At 40.0% G+C, this 23,975-nt stretch overlaps 1 protein-coding gene across 3 annotated transcripts in view; it reads left to right on the forward strand.

Moving 5' to 3' along the window:
* The first annotated feature begins 347 nt into the window (after nucleotides 1-347).
* The window catches only part of dgki (diacylglycerol kinase, iota), a 77,957-nt gene continuing 54,329 nt past the window's right edge, over nucleotides 348-23,975 (forward strand). For all 3 annotated transcript variants that reach the window (XM_053650077.1, XM_053650080.1, XM_053650078.1), the window contains exon 1: nucleotides 348-570. In XM_053650077.1, coding sequence (XP_053506052.1) covers nucleotides 362-570 — 209 coding nt within the window. In that variant the 5' untranslated portion in view covers nucleotides 348-361. The remainder of the gene's footprint in view (nucleotides 571-23,975) is intronic.

Here is a 23,975-nt window from a genome sequence, read left to right on the forward strand (position 1 = left end):
CGACGTCCTTTTTTAACGTCCCGCTGACCTGTTTATGAACCACATGGCTTCCCATAATGCATGAAGGAGCGGAGCTCATTGCTGTGCCCTAGTTTAGTCGAGCGATGCTGCGCTGAGAGGGTGAGCAGGAATCTCCCAGAATGCCCCGTGGAGGCAGAAGATGGGGATGGATGCTGCCCCTGTACTGCTGTTAGCCGGTTAGCATCGCTGCAGCGCGCGCTGACGTTTCCAGCTTCCAGACAGGCGCCTGTGTATAGGACAGCGCGCGCGCGCGGCGACTTTTAACCGTCCAGCGACGGTAAACCGTAACACCTCCGCTTGGACCGGTCAGAGAGGTAGGGGGTCCACTGCCGGACGGAGCATGGACCCCCTGACCGCCGAAACGTGTACGCAGGATGAGCGAAGAAGCGAGGTCTTCAGTGGTCGCCTCGGAGCTAGCGGCGGGGAAGCGAGAGCGCAGCAGCCGGACTGCGAGAGGGACGAGGCGTCCGCAGGGGCTTTCACAGACCGAGAGGAACCGCTGGAGGAAAAAATGAAAGGTCTGGCGTTCAGGAAACAGACTTCGTACAGGTGAGAGGTTCAGATGATACAAGTGGGAATAAAGAGAGAGCGAGAGAGAGAGCGAGCAGTCCGCTCGGTTCCAGACACAAACCGCAACACAACACAATGTTAAAAATGTCCCCAGAGGATATTATCATGTCTGTTTATATTTCTGTAACATCACCGAGCTTGTTTACTGTTTAATGATGGAAACAAACACGCTCGCGCGCTCACTGACTGACTGACTGACCGAGGGCACGTGAACGCGTATAGACCAACACCGAGTAATAAATAAATAAATGGAGCTCTAATAAAAGAGCACATGCAGGCTTTAATGCAGCAGAGGACTTGGTATGAATTTTGATTTTATTACAGCGTCGTGTATGCATGCACAAACAGACGTGTTTTCTGAATATTGATTTCACCCTGTGTGTGTGTGTGAGTGAGTGTGTGTGTGTTTCCTTTTTGACCTCAGCTTTTTATTGGGCTGTTTAAACGGACCACGTTCAGTCAGACATTAGGAAAAACAATAAAAGGCAAGCCTCAGCCCTTGGCCTCTGCTGTAGGACAGCAAATGTAGTTTTATTACAGTAAGTAGTGGGATATGGTAATAGAATATGATGGACATTAAGTAGCAGTGTATATGTATTTAACTATCATATCATTATAGTTAAAGCCGTTTGCACAATGCACAATATGTATCACAGTATTAATGTTTGCTACTGAAAACTGCAGATGACATTGATTTAACATCCACATGAATAAATTATTCCATTATTATTATTACAAAGGGGAAAAAAAATAAAGAGTTTCTTATAAGAACTGACAAAACCTCCGAAATGTGAAGCGGTTTTATTTAATGTGGTATTGATATATCATATTGGCTTTACCCACCTATATATCAAGGACTGTTTGGATGGGAGACGATTTCTGGACCTGTTAAGTAATGTTGCTGTAGTAATTATCATCGATTTGCACAGGATAAGCAATCTTTCTATAAATGACAGAGATGGGAGTGTCTTCACAATGTACACATGTTTATCAGGAAAAAAAAAATTACATTCATACTACATCCCAATTCCAAAAAATTTGGGATGCTGTGTAAAATGTAAATAAAAACAGAATGCAGTGATTGGCAGAACCCTTATGTTCTTCACAACAGAACATAGAAAACACATCGGATGTTTAAACTGAGGAAATGTATCGCTTTAAGGGAAAACTTAGGTCATTTTAAATTTTATGGCCACAACACGTCTCAAAAAAGTTGGGACGGGGGCAACAAAAGGCTGGAAAAGTACGTGTTACAGTGTTGGATTCTGTTTTTATTTACATTTATTTACATTTTACACAGCGTCCCAACTTTTTTGGAATTGGGGTTATATATACACCTCAACTCTTACTGATTGATATGACCCTTTTTAGTTGTGGCCTGGAGGTTAGCACGTTTGCCTCACACCTCTGGGGTTGGGGGTTCGAATCCTGCCTCCGCCCTGTATATGTGGAGTTGACATGTTCTACCCGCGCTTCGGGGCCTTCCTTCGGGTACTCTGGTTTCCTCCCCCAGTCCAAAGACATGCGTTGTAGGTTGATTGGCATCTCCAAATTGTCCGTAGTGTGAATGGGTGTGGCTCTCCGTGACCCTGTGATAAGTGGTATGGAAAATGGATGGATGGATTACCTTTATTAGATTCGCTGGTTTGTAAGGCTTGTGCCTGTGCAAATTGCACTTGATCATTCGTACGTCAAATACCAATAACGTACGTAGGCTATACCCGTGCTAGGAATTCACAGACTGACCTGAATCTCCCGTAAGCGTTTCTCTGACAAGTCATTCAAATGTCAGCTGTGTTTTATTGTTCTGTTTTGGCTAATACTTGGTCTTATTTTGATTTTAATGGGAGACTGTAGAACAGAGCACTGCCTGGAGTATCGTTATACTCAAGACAAACATCTTTTCATACACACAGGAAATTATGGTGTTCGACATGCCAGTTTAGTTATTTATACTGCCTATTTTGTAGTAGGTAAAAGATGGTGTAATCTTTCCAGGAGTGTGCCTGCTCTGTCTGTAACAAAAATGACAGACATGACAGATTCGACTAAGACTAAAATCCCAGAAATATTCTCATTATAATTATATTACACCTTCTTTCCATGTAAATCTAATCCAGTCAGAATAGGGCTTTAGTTATATGATAGTAAAATCTGTATTAGAGTAATATGTTGGTATTCTGTGAATTATAAAGTAGTAAATAAAGTTATAACGCTTGTAAATCAATATCTTATACAATGTATATAGAGGTTACTCTAGTGGTATATTACGTGTACTGTTTAGCAGGTATTATACACTACAGTATCATTGACTGTGTTCTCTCTAGCGTAGTGTGTTATCTCTGTCAGAACCTTGGGGTCTATAACTGATGTTTCGAAATACTGAAGGACATTTACAATTCTGGAGGACAATTGTAAATTGTCTGGAGACTGATTCTGTGTGGTGTAGGTAATCTGCTGCAGAAATGATTTAAAGGGTGTGTTTGTGTGGATTGAATCAATACGGCTCACCGATTCCAGTCCATCGGAAGGATTGAAGACCTTACAGCATATTGACAAGCATACTGTACATCCACCTACACACTGCACACGTTCTCATTTACTCCTGCAGGCTATACTGTTGATCAGGTTGGCCCTCACTTGAGTTGCACACACCAGTCCATCTGTGCAGAACAAGTCTAGAGGACATGATAATACAAGCTGAAATACAGTCGCTCTCAGAGTCAGCTGGCTAATCCCTAAATTCCATTTGAGTGACTTTCAAGGCCTTTTTTCCACTGCACAATTTAGCAGAATCGTTGGCACCATAAAACCGGAAATGGGCTTTTTTCCCCCCATTGACCACATTCCAGAAACAAAGATTTTTATAATTGTATGGTTTTTAGTATATGATTTAAATTTGTTCCAAGTAGACGTAATGGTTAACGGAGGGTGGTTGAGAAGCCTTGTTTGGTGCTCGTTGGTTAGGTGTGTATATCAGTTGGCATTTTAAAAACAACATTTCAGTGTTGCCTGAAAATAAAGCATTGGGACTTCAGAACTGTTGTTAACCAGACAGTGAATCAGATTTATTTTTCCATGTTGGAATTTACAATCACGTAAACACACCACGAAATGTGATGACATCATTGAGCACCATAATGGTAGTGGGGTTGTTTGTACTGTGATGGTTCCAGTTGGTAGAAAACGAACTAGACCTAAAACCCCAAAGTAATTTGGCTCGTATTTGGGTCAGTTCTTGTTTTATGGTGAGTGGTCTCTATGCAGTTCAGAAGTCACTGAATTTCTTCTGATCCTGTAGACATTCAGTTGATGATTGACTTATCTTACAAGACCTCATCTTCAAAACGAGCACAATAGGCTCTTTAAAGTAACTAGCAAGTGGAAGTTTGCTGGGTTTAATCAAGCTTCACTACTGGTGTCTAGTGAAAAAATCTGTCTACCAGATAAGTAGCAGTGAGTACTAGCAGTAGCAGTGGTTTTACTGTTGACTGAATTGTGAGAGTCTTCTAATAAACAGGCACTAACACAACAAAACAGACTGTGGTCACACCGGACTTTTCCCAAACAGCAAACATCTATTCTTGTCTATTGTTAGAGACCCCTTGCCTTTGAGTCTTCCTCCCCCTTTGTTAACAGCTGTCATAGAGAGCCTCATATCAGCCTGCCATTTCCAGTGCTTGACCAGATCAGCCTTGCTTTCTTCTCATAGTCCTACCTGAGTGCAAATGACGAAAGCCATCTTTACCTCTCCATTTTCAATTCAGATAAGATGCCAGATGCAAAAACCACAAGCAAACACAGTGTGCAGAAAGAAGACAACACCAGCACGGCTTTAAACATGCTACGTATCCGATTACATCGCATTGTTAATTTTAGTCAAGCCCAGCCTAACACTGAGCAGAGCACAGGAGGCTTTGAACTTATAAGACACAGAGAGACATTTTTTCTTTCTTTTTTTTCAGCATTTTTATGATTTTGGGATTAAAGAGGTTCTTGTAGGTGAACTCTCAGTAGTCAGAGGAGGATGTGTGGTCTGACCAGAACAGAAACCTGGAGGCTTGGTGCATCGTTAAGGAGTAGACTGCAGTCCTGTTTGTGGAGTTTGACACCTTGTGCACATTTTCTTTTTCTTGCCTGTCATGCTACTGGGTAGAGTTTTACGTGGATGATTCTTTACTATGTTTGTGTGCAGCTGAAAAAAGACAGTGTTAGTGGACTTCATTGTGGAGTGTTGGCTCAGTTCGTCATAAACATTTCAACTACTGACTTCGCAACATGAATAAATGAAAGAGCTTTCTGATCAATTTGAAGTATGAAGGAAAGTGATATATCTAAACGCAGACCACATTACTTATTTAATGTTGTTCTCTTTGTTAAATAGTTCAAATCGCTACTGCATTTGAGAACAAGTTGAAAGTTGGAATAGCCAGTTTGGAGGAGTGTTTCTCAACTCACTGCCCTGCAACCGTTTCAAGGTCACTCATATAACTCATATAGCTCATGCTAAAGCTAACTGTTCTGTATGACATGTAAATGACCGACCACACCTTTAAAGCGCACTAAAGAATTGCCCGTGAATCACGAAAAGTAAAATTCCAGCCAATTTCATGGAGAATTTCATAAGACATAATGCTAAAGTGTATCGTTTTATTCATTTTTGACTGTAAATAACGGTAATATTACATTATTAGTGTATTGTACAAAAAAAGCTGTGGTTTGTCTTAGAATTGAATGACACACAGTGACATTAGCTGGTCTTTGGGGCGGGGCTTATTTCATTTCCACACTGTCAGAGAAGCATAAAATTCCACAATACTGAGAGCTCACTGAACACCAGGCTCTGTGTGTATATATAGTTATACAGGTATATATAGTTGTACAGGTCAGGTAGCGGTGGGAGGTTTATCAGTAGGCTATAAATATGAAAAAACAGAAGAAAAAAAAGTGGATTTTTAAATCACATTTATCTTCTGAAAGTCATTCATTCATTGAGAGTGGATTATTTCAGGGCTTTCTCTTTATGAGTGAATAAAAATATGCTGTGCAGATTATTATAAACCAGTGTATACAGTCAAATAAAGTTTGAACACAGGGGTATGCCAACAGGAAAAAAACAGCTGCTGGAGTTGATCTTTCAGTAGTACTTGACACTTAATTAGTACTTGTGTTATTGTGCATGGCAGAGAAATTCTTGCTTAAGTCATCAGATGAGCAGCATTTCAAAATTTAGTATATGTGTTTCCTTGTAGAGAGAATTTAATAGCTCATAATTGTCACCTTGTATTCAGTTGGAAAGGAAAGCTTCTCTGATTACCTTACTATGAGGCAACACGGGTGAGGAGATGTTGCCAAGCGAACGCTGGTCCTCCACAGCACATTGCAGCACGGGGAAAGTGGGTTTAATAATTTATTACTTACAAGTGTTGTCTCTTATCAGTCCAAGTTTAATGAGGCCCCCAGTGCATTTTGCCATCTCTCACATCGACCACACTGCTCATGTTTGGCACTGGTTTTCTGCTGTTTACCTGCAGAAATGTGGAGCTCCTTCCTGTGGGCGCAGTGCCAGGTTTAGAGGTCAGGTCGGCAATCTTTTTTTTTATTTTTTTGAATGTTTGTTGCCTGAGGCTTTGGGGTGTTATTTCTGTACTGGCATGGAGTAAGTGTGAATAGCAGACAGTAACTATGTTTTAAGTGTATCTTTGTACATGTTGTGAGTACAGTAAGTGAGATAACACGGAGGAGGTGTTAATCACGTACTAGTTCTTACCACATATACTTGCTGTACTCTATTACTCGATCTCACACACACACACACACACACACACACACACACACGTCGTTTATATTGTTTGTATTTCAAGCCTTTAGTCTCCTTTTCACTGTATGTGCTCTCCACATGACATAATGCTGTGTTAGAATCTACGTAGTGCACTATGTGCTCAATAAAATAACACTTGAGGAAAAACAGTGACTGTTGGAAACGACGTACATACTTACTTATAAAGTATTAATCGTTTTAGTGCATAATTTTAGTGCATAAAGTGCATAAAGCCATAACTATTGAGAAATATTAAGCTATTGAGTTATAGACTTGTTAGACTATGGATCTCTAGGTTTGATTTTTTGATTTACGTTTGAATTCATTACAGTACTGCTGTCTATGCTGTTTCATTTACACGGCATCATTGCTTCTACTCTATGTATGTGTCATTGTGGTGCCAGTTTTTTAAAATCTTTGTTGGGACCAAATGTGCCTAAAAAATAAAAGAGCAAAAAGGTATTATTTTGGTTCATCAGGTTAAGGCTAGTGTTATATATGGGTGTAGGTATAGCATTAATTAGCTGCTTTAATAATTATTAATAATAATTTTCTTTCCCCCCTCTCTATTTTTCTCCCTTTTAACTTTTTATGATGAGGATCTCTTTTGACATTGGCATGTGGGTGTCTGTTCATTTCTGCTTGCTGATGGAGGAAGGACCACTACAGCACCTGCTGATGACACACACATATAAACCTGTTATGTAAATAGCTATAATCTGTCCTGAAGATGGAGAACAGCGCTTCTTAGAACCTTTAAAAAGCCAGCACAGCTCCGTCTCTTTCTTTCTTTTTCTTTTTCTTTTTCTTTTGAGCCGGGGCTTTGTGAGGCACTCTGATGAGACACATTAAAAGGATTGGTCCCTTCCTTATTAGGCTTATGCCTGTAAGAGGTTTTAGTCTTGCTCCCTTCCTTAGCAGTCCTGCTTTAATCTCTGAGGTTTCAGCTCTTCTCCAGGCAGTGGTCCATCCATTGTGTGTCTTCCCTGCTGGGACTGCTGAGTACCAGTAATGCTCTCCCAGTCTCACTTTCTATACATACACGTGTGTGTGTCTTTCTCTCCCAGTGTCCTCTCTCTCTCAGTTTGCCTAGGCAAATTCATCTTGGCTCTATTGCAGGAACTCGAATCCTGCACCTGGTGTTCTGGCAGAGGAGCGCCTGCAGACAGCGGCCCCACTGGAGGTGCAAGCGACTCAATCCCATCTATCTCATCCTCACGTCTTCCATTTCTCCCCTCTCTGCATGTGCCACTCATGCATCCTGCAGTTCTGGGACAACAGCTCTGCTCCTCATCACTTAGCGCTTTAACAGTGCTGTGAAATGTCACACGGGATGGAAAGCACTTGTTTATGTTGTTGTTACTGTGCTCTGACTAGTGCCTGGCCTTGCATTATCCTCCTGCACAATAAACGTGCTGCATTTTGAAAATGAGAGCCAGTTTTTTCCCCCCTCAGCAGCAGATGGCCTCTGGATTGTGTTAAAGTGCTGTGTTCATCTGAGGCTCACAGGGAAGGTGTCAGAGGCAAAATGGTGGCTGATTTTTGTTGGATGTAATCCTGGATAGCTGTGCTTCTAATCTCAGTGCAAAGAGAGAGGAAAGAGAGAGAGAAAGAAATAGAGAGCGATAGTGCATTTGCTTACTGACAGGAATATAAAGCGCTTCATAACCAGGACCCACTCACTTATTTTACATTTCTCTCTGCTCATATATGTCAACTGCGGGGTTGAAACCACTCTAAAAATAGCTGGGTACCAAGGTTGAGTTCACGCTCGAAAAATAGAAGTAGGAAAATTTTACACAGTATTTTATTTATATTTAACATTCTAATTTGCCTAAATGTCTTTTTCATGCACCCCAGCTCTATTTTCTGCCATTGTGTTGAAATGAAGCAAATTGGTAAATATTAGTTTTTAACTGTTGCTAATGTCATAGTTTCCTTTTTCTGAGTTGCTGTTAATGACCTTAAAACCTGACGCTAATGCAGTTTAAGTAGTTCAAGTGTGGTTCCAACAGCTACACTTGGTTAGCTCACTGTCAGCCTGCCTTTTTCCCATTTAGATATCAAAAGAGGTTACAAAATTAGGGTCTTACTTTCAGGGCAGTAAGTAAATACCCAGCGAAGGAAATACCTACCCATTACCTCAGGGGTGATCAAACTTTTTGGCTGCTAATCTCCCATTAAACTGTAAAAAACAATTCCAGATTCCCAGATTACATATTTATTTAATGTATAAAATTATGTAAAAAAGTTCACAGTCCTATGATAAGTATTAGGCTCATTATTGACATTTTTACAATAACATTTTTGCTGTTTTTTTTGTATTCATGCACTTATCGCAAACAAAACATTAAGTCCAAGTTGGCATTATTTGTAGGCCCGTTTCTGTGGTATGTCATGGTTTGACTATTACTAATATATATCAGTTAACGCAAAATACTACTGTAAAGCCATATTGATTATGAATCATAATATAGTGCATAAGACTATATTCAGTAGTTTTGAATAGTTCCCATAGTTACCCTAAAGCACCATAGGAAAACTATGGTCGTATAATTGTTATCATATACTAACGATAAATGATGACAGTATACTATAGTAAATGTTCATTAAGGAAATCAGAGCATGCTATAAAGATTCACATAAACGCAAGCCCTAAGCTTGTGGCCTCGACCTGGTTGTGGTGATGAACTGTGGAATTGTGGATCAGGACATCGCATCTGCAGTATTGTGTGACTTTGTTTTATTCTTTTCCCCACTCATAAAGCCATCAGGCACTGCACACACCTTCATACACACCTCAGCCAGGTGTCCTTCTGTGCACACAAAGACACTCGGACACACACACACAGACACACACACATACACACCAACACCCAGAACGCAGTATACCTATTAATGAAAAGTTCTCTTTAGTAGATGGCATGACAGAGGGCTTGAGATTTATTCATGATTCGAATGTTGAAGCCAGGCCGTATCCTGGAGTGAGGTGTAATTTAACTGATTGCTAGAAGAGCAGCAGGTAATCGGACCTGCCGAAAGGGAAGTGTGGCGTCATGCCTATTCATCCAGTTCTAAAGGTCTCAACCGTGTTGTCACATTTATACAACGGTTTGGCAACATCGTTCTATTTTGACAGTCTAGACGACGTTGTGGAAGTGGCACCGGAAAGAAATATATGATTTCTGCCTCTGAGTTTGTGCAACCAATGAAAAGCCTCCTGGTTGAATAGTGAAGCTAGAGAGCTCAGTGGCGATGAGCCTTCTGTAGACAGGAGTAATCTGACTGAGCACACAGTCTCTGTGTGTGTTTCCACTGGTACACATCATCCCACTGTCATTCTCTCTCGGCACTAATTATAGCACATCCCTTATGCTCTCCAGCTGTGGTCTGTGGTCTGGGAGTTTTAGCAAGCGCGCGTGTGTGTGTGTGTGTTATTTGTGTGTGATCATGGGCTTAGCCTGCTCGACTGATAGCACAGGCTTATTGAAGCCTCATTTAACAATGATTAATTCAGTTAGGCAGCTAGGACCTCAGGTGGAAAAGCTGTATCAGGAGAGTGTCACATCGCTCTCCAAGGGCCAGAGAAGGCCTCAGGAGCAAAATGAATGGATGCTCCTTGGTGCAGGGATCTGATCCATAATGCCAGTCTATTCACAGCTCTGTCAGCATTCAGCATTCAGAGTTTTTTTTGTGAATGTTGTGGTCAAAAGTGCTTGATGTCTGTTGACAAATTAGACCTTTTAGCTTTACTCATGCTTGACGCACATGAATCGAGCGGGGATTTGGCTGAATACCGCGTTGTGATGACATCACATGGTGCATCTTGGCCAAATCTGCAGTAATTTAGAAAATTTGCAAGCTCCTGCGAATATTGCGGAGTTTACTTGATTTTGCATTAAATCTGCGACTGATTCAGCCAAGCTCAAATAGTGGACATATCAATATCGCAGAAAAATCTGTATTTTTTTTTGGTTATTCCAGGCATCGTCAGTACTTTTATAACAGGATTTGACGGCATTGTTACTCATTGTTACTCACAGTAACCCCTTGTTTTTGTAAATGTTGAATTATAAAAATCTTATAGTTTGTCATAAAGTGGCTATGGGTTTCTGTTGGGATCTCTGGCTTCTTACCTTCCAGTCACATACAGGTAAATGGATTGGTGACACTAAATTTCCTTCAGGGTTGAACGAGTGTGTGAGAGTACGTGGTATTGACATCCCATCCAGGATGTATTCCTGCCTAGTGCCCAGTGTTCCTGGGATTTGCTCCGGATTCATCGTGACCCTGCCCAGAATAAAGTGTTTACTGAAGATTAATGACTACTGGGCATGTGACATTTTTGCCTCTAGCTGAAATCTTAAATTTTGGACCTTTTATTAGCTGTGCGAATATGTAAGAGAAATATTCTGTACATCAGAAAGGCCGACGTGAGCTTATTTTAGGATAATTAACACACGTTTTTAATGTTTTATCATTTCAAAAATGTTTGAAAAAGCTATTTCATATTTTAACATTTTATCATGTCATTTTAATAGTCATGCTGTGTTACAACTTCTGTTTAGTGTCTCTACCTGAATGATAATGCATTCTTCACTGAATCCATTTCCCCATAGGCTGACCCAATGTCTAATTTCTTCTGCTCATAAGACTAAAACGTAGGGCGTCGGTCATAAATTGCATGATCTAATCTCCAGCTCAAGATGAAATATTGAGTTTTAGATTTACACTCTGCCTTCTGGTCACTAAGTCATAATACACCTAAATCACAGACTACAGACTGTAGTGTCATCTAACAAAGGAGGGTTTTTATTAGATGACACAGCAGATTAGAAAGAAATCTTCAAATAACTAACCGTTTTGGAGCATTGCTTGACAAAGTGTAAAGCTCTCATCAGCTTTAAAATATGACTAATGACTAATGACTAATGTCTCAGTGGTGCACCTGGACACAAGTGTGCCCTATGCAACAGAGATTAACATTGCTATTTGAATTATTTAAGAGATTTTTAAACATTGAATCATTCAGAATATTAATAAGCCTATAATTTCATACCGTTATCGAAAACAGAGTGAATATTAGCAATACAGACAGACTGTGCATTTGTGTATAAAGTACACAGCTATATGAAGCAGAAACATCATATGTTTATGATTAAGTTTAAGTTTAAAGTATAGGAATCCACATAAACATCTTCAAGTGATCTTCACACAGGATTAATTCAAACAGTTTTTTGTCTTCCTATTCACTATATATGTTCATTACATATGGTGTAACATAATGGCATGTTAGAGCATTCATCATAAACATTTAAATGAAATTCATACATCTAGTCATAGTGTACAAGATTCTAGCTCATAACATATCTGGTTTAGGGCTTTATATCTATTGGAGATGATTGTACTGGACTTTGTCCTTGTGTATTAAGCCATTAAACTCCCCAGACATGATGACTGGTTTAGACTGGTTTAGTGCTCCCTTTCCCGATTTCACTGTAGTTACTGAATAATTTCATAGCAGTTACTGAATAGTATGCTTTCAGTTGAATATCTGAATAATATGCTAGAAGTTGCAAGTGCTAATAAGGAAAAGGAAGTGCTTATAAGGATGAGGAGAAAGACCAAATGCGGACATACGACTCAGTCAGGGGGTTGAGCTTTATTTAGTACAGAATGCAGCAAGCAGTTTGTCTGATGTTTGTGAGTGTTGGAGTCAAGCTTGTGGCTCTGCAGATTTACAGAGCAGCGTCAGAAATGGCTCTTCACTGTGGATCATCCAAGGCCTGAACTACACTCCTCTCCTGTCATGGTGGCGCAACTATTTTGAGCAGATGGAGAGGTCAGATATGGGAGAGATGTGTGCTTCCGATGCCTCCCACGCACACAGCACCCAACAAGGTTAATTATGAAGGTGTCAACAGTCAGAAAAGAGGAGGATAGAGGAAGGAGAGAGAAAGAGAGAGAGAGAGAGAGAGAGAGAGAGAAAGAGAGAGGAGGTTGATCTATAGGCATCTTCCTACGTAAACTGCAAATTATGCTCCTAATCTCACTCTCTTTCTCTCTCACTTTCTCACGCGCACACACACACACACACACACACACACACAAAAGCGCAGGCCGTCACAGATAGATGTAATTTTACACTCCGTTCCCACACTCTCCCACTCACTTGACATAGCACTCACTGATACACAGCAGCAACACAGCAAATGCAAACACACACACACACACACACACACACACACACAGGATTCTGTCACATGCAGAGTGAGATGTTCTCTACATGCACAGCAACACACACTTCAATTAGATATCTGAGCCCATAGATTTTAACATTCTCATATTATCTATGTTAAGTACACAACTAGTCTTGACTGACGGGTGTGTGTGTGTGTGTGTGTGCGTGTGCATGCGCACTGTATTTTGTAAGGACCGACCTATGATGTAAGGACCAAACTACGAAATGACTGCTGGCTTCCGGTTATTGTTTTTGTCATCATCATCATCATCATCTCACTCTCCATCTCCCTGTATGTGTGTATGTGTGTATTGAGCTATTCATTCTTTAAACAATCAGTTGAACAAGACCCACCTGTCAGTCACATGTTCCAATATTTTTGATCACTTGAAAAAATGGGCGGGTTCAAACAAAAGGTGTCATGATCTCAAACCGAAATGTCATCAATGTGTAGCGAAAATAAATCACCTTACTAACAAATTGCAGTTTTTCAGATTGGTGAACCTCTGCCCATCTTTACTTCTGAAAGACTCTGCCTCTCTAAGATACTCTTTTTATACCCAGTCATGTTACTGACCTGTTGCTAATTAACCTCCAGATGTTTCTTTTTAGTAGCACTTACTTTTACAGCCTTTTGTTGCCTCCGTCCCAACTTTTTTGAGACATGTTGCTGCCATCAAATTTAAAATTACCTTATTTTTTTCTGAAAATGGTACATTATCTCAGATTCAACATTTCATATGTTTTCTATGTTCTGTTGTGAATAACATATGGGTTTATGAGATTTACAAATCATTGCATTCTGTTTTTATTTACATCTAACACAGCGTTCCAACTTTTTTGGAATTGGGGTTGTAATATATACGTCTTTCATTTGCCACAAATGTAAACATGCAAGCTTAAAGGCTGATTTTAGTAAAAGGTCAGAAATATGACCAGAACACACTCATAATTATAGAACTTACTTAATTTAAAACATTTTGCGTATCACCATATCCACCATATATTTGATTTTTTTGTTCATTGGTTCCCAAGAACGGCTCAGTTTTAACAGCTCACATCTACAGAAATATCTCGCCAGCAGCTCAAAACACACAGCGTGTTTATTTCACTTTGTGCAGAATCGCTTTCTCCTGAAATCAGATTGCACTAGAGGTTGATTAGAACCATGCAGAGACCACCTCGCTCAGAGCAGTTATTTTAGTCCACACCTGAGCGTGATCACTGGCTACGTTTACCTTCAACCAAATAATCCGATAGTAATCCGATCGATGGCTCAATCGGACTGAAAAGCCTTCATGTAAACACCTTTATCGATCCGATTGAGCTCGATCCGAATGAAATTTTGAACGTTTGAATCCTATTATTTTCTCAATCAGATTCAAAAAGACCTTGTGCAATGGTGCCAATCACTCGATACTCTGCGCAAGAACCTCATTTATACAAAGCAGCAGCAACACGCATTATTAAGGGAATGGGGGCATGCACTATACATTCTGCAGGGCTACATAACACTACATAAAGCACTACATACATGTTCATTGAAAAATTCTGTTTCCATTCCACGTCTGTAAACTCCTTAAGAACATCTCTCTCACACCAATCTTGACTTCGTACCTCCGTCCAGAGTTGGTGGGTTGCTGGAGGTGGTATAGGCAAGTGTAATGTGGTGAAGCCACACAGGATGTTGTAACACTGCATGTAGTTTTCTTCGTTGGCCGAGTAAAGTGAGTAAGATTTGGGAAAAACCCGTTGCTGACTCATGTTTATATCTGTCAACAAAGCACAAATCCTACTAGGTCATTGTATGGTCATTGTATGGATAATCGGATTGCAATGTTTAGGGTACATATAAACAGATCTACAATCAGATTGAATTCATTCGGATCGACGAAAATGGGTGCATGTAAACATCACCACCGTGTTCTCACCTGCCTAAAGAATTGCACCAAAGAGGAAGATTGTGCCTGCCATCCCCTACAGTTTAGTAGATTTTCTTTTTACTCAGAGTGAAAACAACAAAAAATATATTCTAAAAGTTTTTGTCTTAAATAAAATAAATCTAGTGTGGACATTAATATTACTAATGAATATTCAATTAATTAATGTAATCAGTGCAGTAAACAGATAATGACCGTTGATAACTGGTAAAGCACCATTTTTGCCACAGTATCATGTTTGTATCGGACATTGTGATACTAAAGTTGGAATTGGTAATGAAGTAAAAATCTAGTATAATGACAACTTTACCTGTATGTGATGCCAGTCCATCACAGGGCACCACGCCTAAACACATTCACATTTAAGAGCAATCTAGAGTAACCAACCAATCCTTCTACTGACCTGTGTGCGTCAGGCAAAAGTCGGGAGGCAACAGTGACAGAATCAAAATGAATTGTGTCTGTAGCAATCCAATACGTTTATATTTACAACATTTAGCAGACACCCTGTGTGGCTGGTTTTAAAATTTTTATTACACTATTATTATCAAAAAATGAAGGTGTGGCATTTGTGCTTGTCAGTCCCTGTAAAGGAGGCGTGGCCTCTAAAATTGTCAGTCCCAGTAAAGGAGGCGTGGCCTCTAAACTTGTCAGTCCCTGTAAAGGAGACGTGGCCTCTAAACTTGTTAGTCCCAGTAAAGGAGGCGTGGCCTCTAAACTTGTCAGTCCCAGTAAAGGAGGCGTGGCCTCTAAACTTGTCAGTCCCAGTAAAGGAGGCATGGCCTCTAAACCTTTCAGTCCCAGTAAAGGAGGCATGGCCTCTAAACCTGTCAGTCCCAGTAAAGGAGGCATGGCCTCTAAACCTGTCAGTCCCAGTAAAGGAGGCATGGCCTGGAAACCTGTCAGTCCCAATAAAGGAGGCGTGGCCTCTAAACTTGTCAGTCCCTGTAAAGGAGGCATGGCCTCTAAACCTGTCAGTCCCAGTAAAGGAGGCGTGGCCTCTAAACTTGTCAATCCCAGTAAAGGAGGCGTGGCTTATAAACCTTTCAGTCCCAGTAAAGGAGGCATGGCCTGGAAACCTGTCAGTCCCAATAAAGGAGGCGTGGCCTTTAAACTTGTCAGTCACAGTGAAGGAGGTGTGGCCTCTAAACCCATCAGTCCCAGCAAAAGACATGTGACCTCGTGTGCTTATCAGTTCTAGGACCTTTGTGCTTCTTAGTGCTAGTGAAGGAGGTATTGCTTCTGTGATTATCCATCCTAATGAAGGAGGTGTGGCCTTTTTTAATGTTAGACCTAATGAAGGAGGCATGGCCTCTGTGCCTGCCCATCCCAGTGATGGAGGTGTGGCCTCTATTCTTGTCAGTCCCAATGAAGGAGGCATGGCGTTTGTGCTTTCTAGTTCCAGTGAAGGAGGCGTAGCCTTTGTGCTTGCTAGTCCCAGTGATGGAGGCGTGGCCTTTGTGCTTGTCGGTTTATAGAAGGAAGCCACTTACTGAAATACTGAATCACATGCTGTCACTTTGTATCACACTTTGTAACTCTAAATGATATTGTGTCAAATTGTATTCACCCATCAGATTATTTATGGCACATCATGATGTACATCATATTATCATCATCATATAATTTATACCTAATATTCACACTGCCTTCAAACACGTGAGCAGTAAAGCAGTTGATGAAGTGGTTTGGTTTTGGCTGTAACTCAACAATCAGAAGAAGCAGCCAATTACTGACAATCTTGAGCTGGATAGAACAGTTAGAGCCTGGCAGCAATTAAAAGTATGGGAATGTTGGTTGCAGAGCCAGAAGCACCCACAGCCCCTGGCCATTTGAGCTGAGGAATGTAGGACAGTGGAAGCGCCATGTAGCCGAAGCTGTCACTCACTGAAGGACGGAGCACCTGTAAGCCACAGCATGCGGTCTGCTGAGAAACGAAGAAACAACTGTGCTTGACCCAAGAAAATTAGGACAGAGAGAGTGAAAGACAGCAGAGGGTGAAAGGCTACGGATGTGAGACGTTCCTAAGGGAGATGGAGATAAAGAGACATCTCACATCCTGTCACCTTTTTAATCATTAACCTCCATACAACACCTAACATCAAACCCTTACTCATGGCTCCATGTCTGTATGTGTGTGAGTATGTGTGTGGATATCTCTGCCATGTCTGTGTGTGACCTATGATTGTGTACTTAAATATTGTTAGCTTTTATTTTTAAGAGACAGGAAATGATTGAGAGGTAATTAGCTGTCTCATCACTCAGTCTCAATTTCTTCTAGCTCTCTATATTTGAGGCCTGCATGTTCATATTGCAAGGTCTAGAATCCTGATGGATTGGGTTCATATTTCACTTTTAAGTGTATAATAGGCAAGTGGTCTGAATCTTTAAAAAAAATTATAACAAGCTACAACAATAGCTTCAGCCTTTATCAGTTTATGATATTATGAGGATACTGCACTAAAGTTCTAAATAACAAGAATTTTTGGGCTCTATGCAACAAAGGTGCTGGAACCCTATTGTTTTTACTCTAGTTTTTTCTTATTCTTATTTTTATCCCATCAAATGAAGTGCACAGTCCAAACTATCAGGTGTAGAATGAAATTTGGTCAATAGATATCACTCCCTTCCACTGTTCAGGCATGCGAGTTGGACCCATTTGGCCTAATGGTTTTGCTATAGATTTTTTATGCTAAATCTCGATAAGTCCAGAGACAAAATTCTTTTCTGCCTGTTTCTGTGACTAATTTCAAACTAATTTACAATTTGGACCAATAATCTCTGCCCACAATTACGCATAATATGCCAAACTTACTTTTGGTATCCTAGGATTTTTGCTGTATCTTCAGAAAATTGGTGTAAAACTACTCAGTAGAGTCTACACCTTAATAATGATCAAAACCAGGTTGGAGTGGAGTTAGGTTCAAATAGTTGTATCTCAGCAAACTTAAGTTCAGAGTTCATCTATGGTTTCTTTATCGTTCTATGTAACTTGGAAAGAGCTGGCCACTGGAGCTGATATTTGTGAAAAGTGCTTGGACCTTGCAGATGTATTATTCTTTCTAACCTCCTAAAAGACAGTGTATTTGATGATTGACAAATGTGTCATCCATAACATTCATGGGTTATCAGGTAGTGACATTTAGTACTTCAATATCTTTCTTTATTTAGTGACTGGTTTGATTTTTGGCATAACTAACTCATATTCCTAGACTATTTCTGACACAATAATATCTCGTGATTCCCAATGGCAAACACAAGAGGATGGCCTCCCCTGATAAGATATGGATCCACATATGTTCTTTCTCCTGAACTGTGTCCTAGGGGTTAAGGCAGTGATGTCTGTAAAGCTGTTTGGAGACATTGTGTACTGTTAAAAATACGAACATTCTATTATATTCTATAGACAAAGGAGACAGAGAGAACAAGTTTAAAAAAAAAGTGCGCACATATGGAAAGTAAAATGGTTCAGGCTATAATAATTGTAAAATCAAGACCTAGCAGAGAACACTGTAAACAAAGGAGTATAAATATCCTGAAACTGGAAATTGGAAGCAGGTGACCCTAAAGCCCAGAGAATGCGAACAATGAATTGAAATGTGGAACCAATGGCCATGTATGGAAAATGGGATGCCAAAAAGGTCAAGAATGGTCGTGTGGAATATGTGCAGGCGTTGCTATGGACACGTTCTGATTTGTGTGTAGTGCTGGGTTTTTGTTTCTTACATAAGAAATACCCTATATATGCAGTGAACAGGTAACCACAAACGTATAGAAAGAAATATATTTTAGGCTTGCTTTTACTTTGCAAAGTAATATTTATGGTACTGTTTAAGGGCTGCAGCAAATAATTTGACCATTGGTTTAAAATGTAATCTATGTGATTAAACAGAGGACAGCTAATAAAAGGTGAGCTTAATGACAAGTGTTTGTCGGTCAAATCTGACCTTTGAACCTTAGACTCTTAGTAAATACAGAGGGATGGAGGTTCACACACAGATATACAGGGAAAGCTTCAAACACAGTCCACCATGGAAACATGGAAAACACACCTATCATAACACTGACGGTGAATTAAAGCCAGTGGAAAATACAGTATAAAATGTAAAAACATTTTACACATATTAAAACAGTTTTTTTTTTACTCATTTGTTGATTGTGTGTTTTTAAATTATAGCCAGATTTAGAGGAGAGACAGATAGGATATGTAAACATTCCCACTCAGTCATTCGTGAAGAGGTGAAGGAGGAAGGATTGAGGAAAGGAGGAGGGGAGAGCTAGGTGAGTGGAGAGTGAATATGTGGCACTGTGTAGTCTGGCTATAAATATCTGTGTGTGGTGTTTTGGGAGGTTGGGGGAAAAGCCCAAGCTTCCTGTCTGCACTCACCAGACCATCAGGAAGGGAGCATGCACACGCACACACACACAGACACGCACACACATGCACACACACATACAGCCCTATATGCTGATTCTCTATATCTGGATTCCCACTATAAAGACTCCTGACTTTCAGTACAGATCCATCCTATGAATTTGGCATAATAACACCATCTGTTCTCTTCCAGAGCATGAAAAAAAGAGCTCCACAACAGAAAAACAATAGACATTCGTATTGGATTACAGGACTGCCTCTAGGCGGTACTATACTGTATACATCCACAGACTGTATATAAAGTTAATGGCACCAACAAATTTGTCACGATAATTTTTTTTGTTCCACTGCATTTGTGGAATAAACTTTTTTATATACAGGGTGTCCCAAAAGTTTCCATACATATGGGAAATGAACTTTTTTTTTTTTCAAAATGTCTTCTAAAATTTTCCGTACTTAGTTTATACGATATATTGTTTTGTCAGATAGCCTTTAAGAACGCCTTTAGTCAGAGAAGAACGTGGTGAAATCATTCTCATGGCTGGATCAGGAAGCTGTCGCAAGGTTGTGATGGACACGAGTTTATCATGAGTGGGAGAGATGACTCCGTGTGTGTTTACAAAGAAACGGTAATCATGTAGAGGATGTTTTTTTTTTTAAAAAAAGAGTTACATTTTACTAAAAATTGTTCATTTCCCCTATATATGGAGACTTTCGGGACACCCTGTAATTTAATAACAATAATCCTGTACAAATCCCAGTAAAATATTAGGTAAGGATAAACAGGCAAGCTGCATTATTATTATCATCAGAAATGATCTATCTATCTATCTATCTATCTATCTGTCTGTCTGTCTGTCTGTCTATCTATCTGTCTGTCTGTCTGTCTGTCTATCTATCTATCTATCTATCTGTCTGTCTCTCTGTCTGTCTGTCTGTCTATCTATCTGTCTGTCTGTCTGTCTGTCTGTCTATTTGAGGGATATGTGGAAATCTGTCTGTGTGGGTGTCCTCTTGTAGGTGGATTGGCTACACTTAATTACCCAAAGGTGTGACTGTGTGTGTGAATGTGTATGTGCATGTTGCCCTGAGAGTGGTGTTCCGTCTGGGGTGAATTCTCACACCTTGTTCCTGGGATCGGTTCTGGATCCACCATGACCCTGACCAGAATAAAGTGTTTCCTGAAGATGAACGAATGAACAAATGAATGTCACAGCTATTTCTGTAGAAGAAGCATCTGTGCAGCAGTGCGTACTCTTTAAAAGCGGTGAAACATTATTAAATGCACCTGGCAACAATAGAACTCAGTATGCAAGAAAAAGCTTAAATACGATGCCTGAAACCCAGCACAGAGCCTGAAAGCCGCCTGCTCTGTGTTATCGCGCTCCATTGCTGTGTTAGGAGAGGTCTGTATTCAATGAACTTCATTAAGCTGGAATAATGGCATGCAGTGAAGATGTGATTACCATTTTTAGTTGCTTATGAAGCTGCTTGTCAGTTTACTACAGATGCTATCTGGAGCTCAGAGAGTGGAAGTGTTAAGAAAGGCATCCATTCTGATAGGACGACATGGATTTTTTCGAGGGTGTGGAGCATCTTCTGTCCATTCCTTCACACCCCCCCCCCCACACACACACACATAACCTGAGTTTTAAAAACTGAAAGGGCTGAAAGATTTCATTTTGACTGCTGACATTAAGGACATGCTGTGGAGCAATATTTAGCTGCAGTAATGCTCAAATGAATGGTAAATGCCAAGTGAAGAACAACATAGCTGAATTTCTCTCTCTCTCTGTGTGTGTGTGTGTGTGCGTGTGTGTGCTAATGTGTTGCTTGTGCACTTGCTCTGCTTGACGCCTTTACACTGTCAGCATAAGTAAATCGTTTAACTCAAAAAAAAGATTGAGACCTGCTAGTTTTTAGAAGTGGAAATTTTTTAAAAGTAGGAATGTCCCCACAAGGTCAAAACACAAATCCCTTTTCTCCAGCCTTTTCTCTGTGACCTGGTGACAAGTTTGCTGATGTATGTGTGTGTGCAGGTTCCGGCTGTGTGTGTGTGTGTGTGTGTGGTTGTGTGTTTTTCCTGCCATTGTGAGTCGGTGGATATCAGATTGCAATGACACCATCCAGGGGCAAAAGAGAGAGAAATATGTCTCTATCCGGTACAGGCAGAAATCCCACATACATTACACTCACTCACTCTAAACACACTATTCCAACACATGGTACACACACACGCACACGCAGCAAGTTACAGTTATATTTATATAGTGCTTTTCTAGACACTCAGAGTGCTTTACATATTTAGGTGTTGGGGCGGGGGGGGGGGGGATCTCCTCAACCACCACCAGTGTGTAGCATCAACCTGGATGATGCGACGGCAGCCATAGTGCGCCAGAACGTCCACAGCACACCAGCTAGTAGTGGAGAAGAGAGAGTGATGTAGCCAATTCAGAGATAGGAATTATTAGGGAGCCATGATAGAAAATGGCCAATGGGGGAGTTTCTCCAGGACACCAGGGTTATACCCCTACTCTTTTACTATAAGTGTCCTGGGTTTTTTTTAATGAAAACAGGGAGTCAGGACCTCAGATTCAGGTGAGACTATGCTGTTTTTACAGTATAGTGTTTCTGTCATTATACTGGGGTATTAGGCCCCACACAGACCACAGGGTGAGTACCCCCCTTGCTAATACCCCTTCCAACATTAACCTTAGTTTTCCCAAGGAGGGCTCCCATCCTGGTACTCACCCAACTCACCCCTGCTGAGCTTCAATGGGAACCCAGACAAGAACTGCAGGGAGATACAGCTCTGGCAAGAGCATATCGTGGTCTGATCATGTTTGGACATGAGGAATTCTTCCAAGCATAAGCCTTTAATACTGGATACTGGTAGCAAGACTGTTTTTTATTTATTTATTTATTTATTTATTTTATCAGGACCTGCTCCAGAACAACACTAACTGTCAATTTTAAAGTATTGATTTGTAGCATCAACTGTACACTATCCTACTGCCTGTATAGAACAGAGTTGTCAAAGACGCAATTTCTGCCTGGTCCACATTGTCATTTCTGAGAGCTTTTGCATACTTTTCATGTAGAATCGTATTGAACATGAAATATTTATTTTAGTTTCATAATGGTGACAAAAATTTTATTCATTCATAACACAGCTGCCACAGTAAAGAAGAAATCATATGACCTTACTCTGTTAAGAACATGCAAGCCCATGTTTCTGTCATGTTGCGCTTGTTTTACATTCTGTCTTTAATTAAGTCCATAAGGATTAATTCAAAACCTACACATACACTATACTCTGTGAAATCGATATATATAATGATGTCATGACTTTGTCATGAAAGTGTTTTACTACAATATGATTGTGATGAATAATCGGAATCAACGTAAATGCATTTTATTCACTGTCTCATTAGCTTGTGACATGGTTTTAAGAGAACTGAGTTGTAAATACATCCTAACAGCCTAACTGTCTCCACCCCTCATGTGTCATGGACACTGATACTGGTATTTTGGGGGTTCGTTTTCTTTATAACAGTTGAGCATGCATGAAATATGTGATGTGGATTAGAGGGATGGTTGCTATACGCCTTTTTATGTGACTCATCTGATGTGAATTCTACGTAATAGTGCTCCAGTGACAAAATGTCGGTTAGAAGTGCACTACAGACTGTTTCAATATTTTTTGCAACTTCTAATTTAGCCCACGGTCCTTGAGATATGAGAATTTATAGGGTATGAGAATTTAAATACTGGGGGAAAAACCCAATAATGTGGTCAGCGGAAGCAGAAACTTAATTTTATTCAATTGTGAAGAATTTTTCTTGTTACAGAAAACCTTACTGCATAACCTTCAAAAATTGGACATATTTAACAATACTGGGTTTTCTAAAAATCGCAATTATAAAGCTACATACTTTAAATACTAATGTATCACATTTATAAAGTCAAGTATTGCAAAACTATAAAACCCAGAAAACCGAATTTTTTGTAAATATTATGTGCAGTGGATTAACATCCTGTCTGTGTCTGGCCTCACAATGTGGGAACTCATACCCGTGTTCAGCTTCTCCAGCCTATCGATTACCACCTACAGACTATTTAAGGACCTTCTGTTCTCACTCACTAAAAGTCTTGCCGTTCTGCTTCACTGGCTTACAATATTGCTGCACAATATAGGCTAAATAGCATTTTACAAGTATATTGCAAAGCGTGATTGCATTCTTTTGAACAAAATGACTTATTTTTTGGATCGGGACAGAATGCAGTACTAAATTATGTTTTTTTAAAAAAAAAAATATTTTTTTGCATACTTGTACAGGTACATCTAAAAAAATTTGAATATTGTGGAAAATTTTATTTTTTTTCCTAATTTAATTCAAAAAGTGGAACTTTCATATATTCTAGATTCATTACACATAAAGTGAAATTTTTCAAGCCTTTTTTTTGTTTTAATCTTGATGATTACGGCCTATAGCTCATGGAAATCAAAAATCCAGTACCTCAAAATATTCGAATAAAGAATTTATAATACAGAAATGTTAACCTGAGAAGAGGTCTAATCAGCTAATTAACTCCAAACACCTGCAATGGTTTCCTGAGTCTTTACTCTCTCAGTCTGGGTCAGTACACACAACCACAATCATGGGGAAGATGAAAGTAAATTTTGCATTTAATTTGGAAATCAAGGTCCCAGATTCTTGGAAATCAAGATCCCACGGTGTTTTCTCAAGTCGAGAGTCAATGCAGCGTCTACCAGGAGATTTTAGAGGACTTCATGCTTCCATCTGCTGACAAGCTTTATGGAGATGCTGATTTCCTTTTCCAACAGGACTCGGCACTTGCACACAGTGCCAAAACTACTAGTAACTGTTGCTGACCATGGTATTACTGTTCTTGATTGGCCAGCCGACTCACCTGACCTGAACCCCATAGAGAATCTATGAGAGACACCAGACCCAACAATACAGATGAGCTGAAGGCTGCTAT

Source organism: Ictalurus furcatus, chromosome 19 (assembly GCF_023375685.1).
Source record: "Ictalurus furcatus strain D&B chromosome 19, Billie_1.0, whole genome shotgun sequence".
Taxonomy (NCBI): Eukaryota; Metazoa; Chordata; class Actinopteri; order Siluriformes; family Ictaluridae; genus Ictalurus; species Ictalurus furcatus.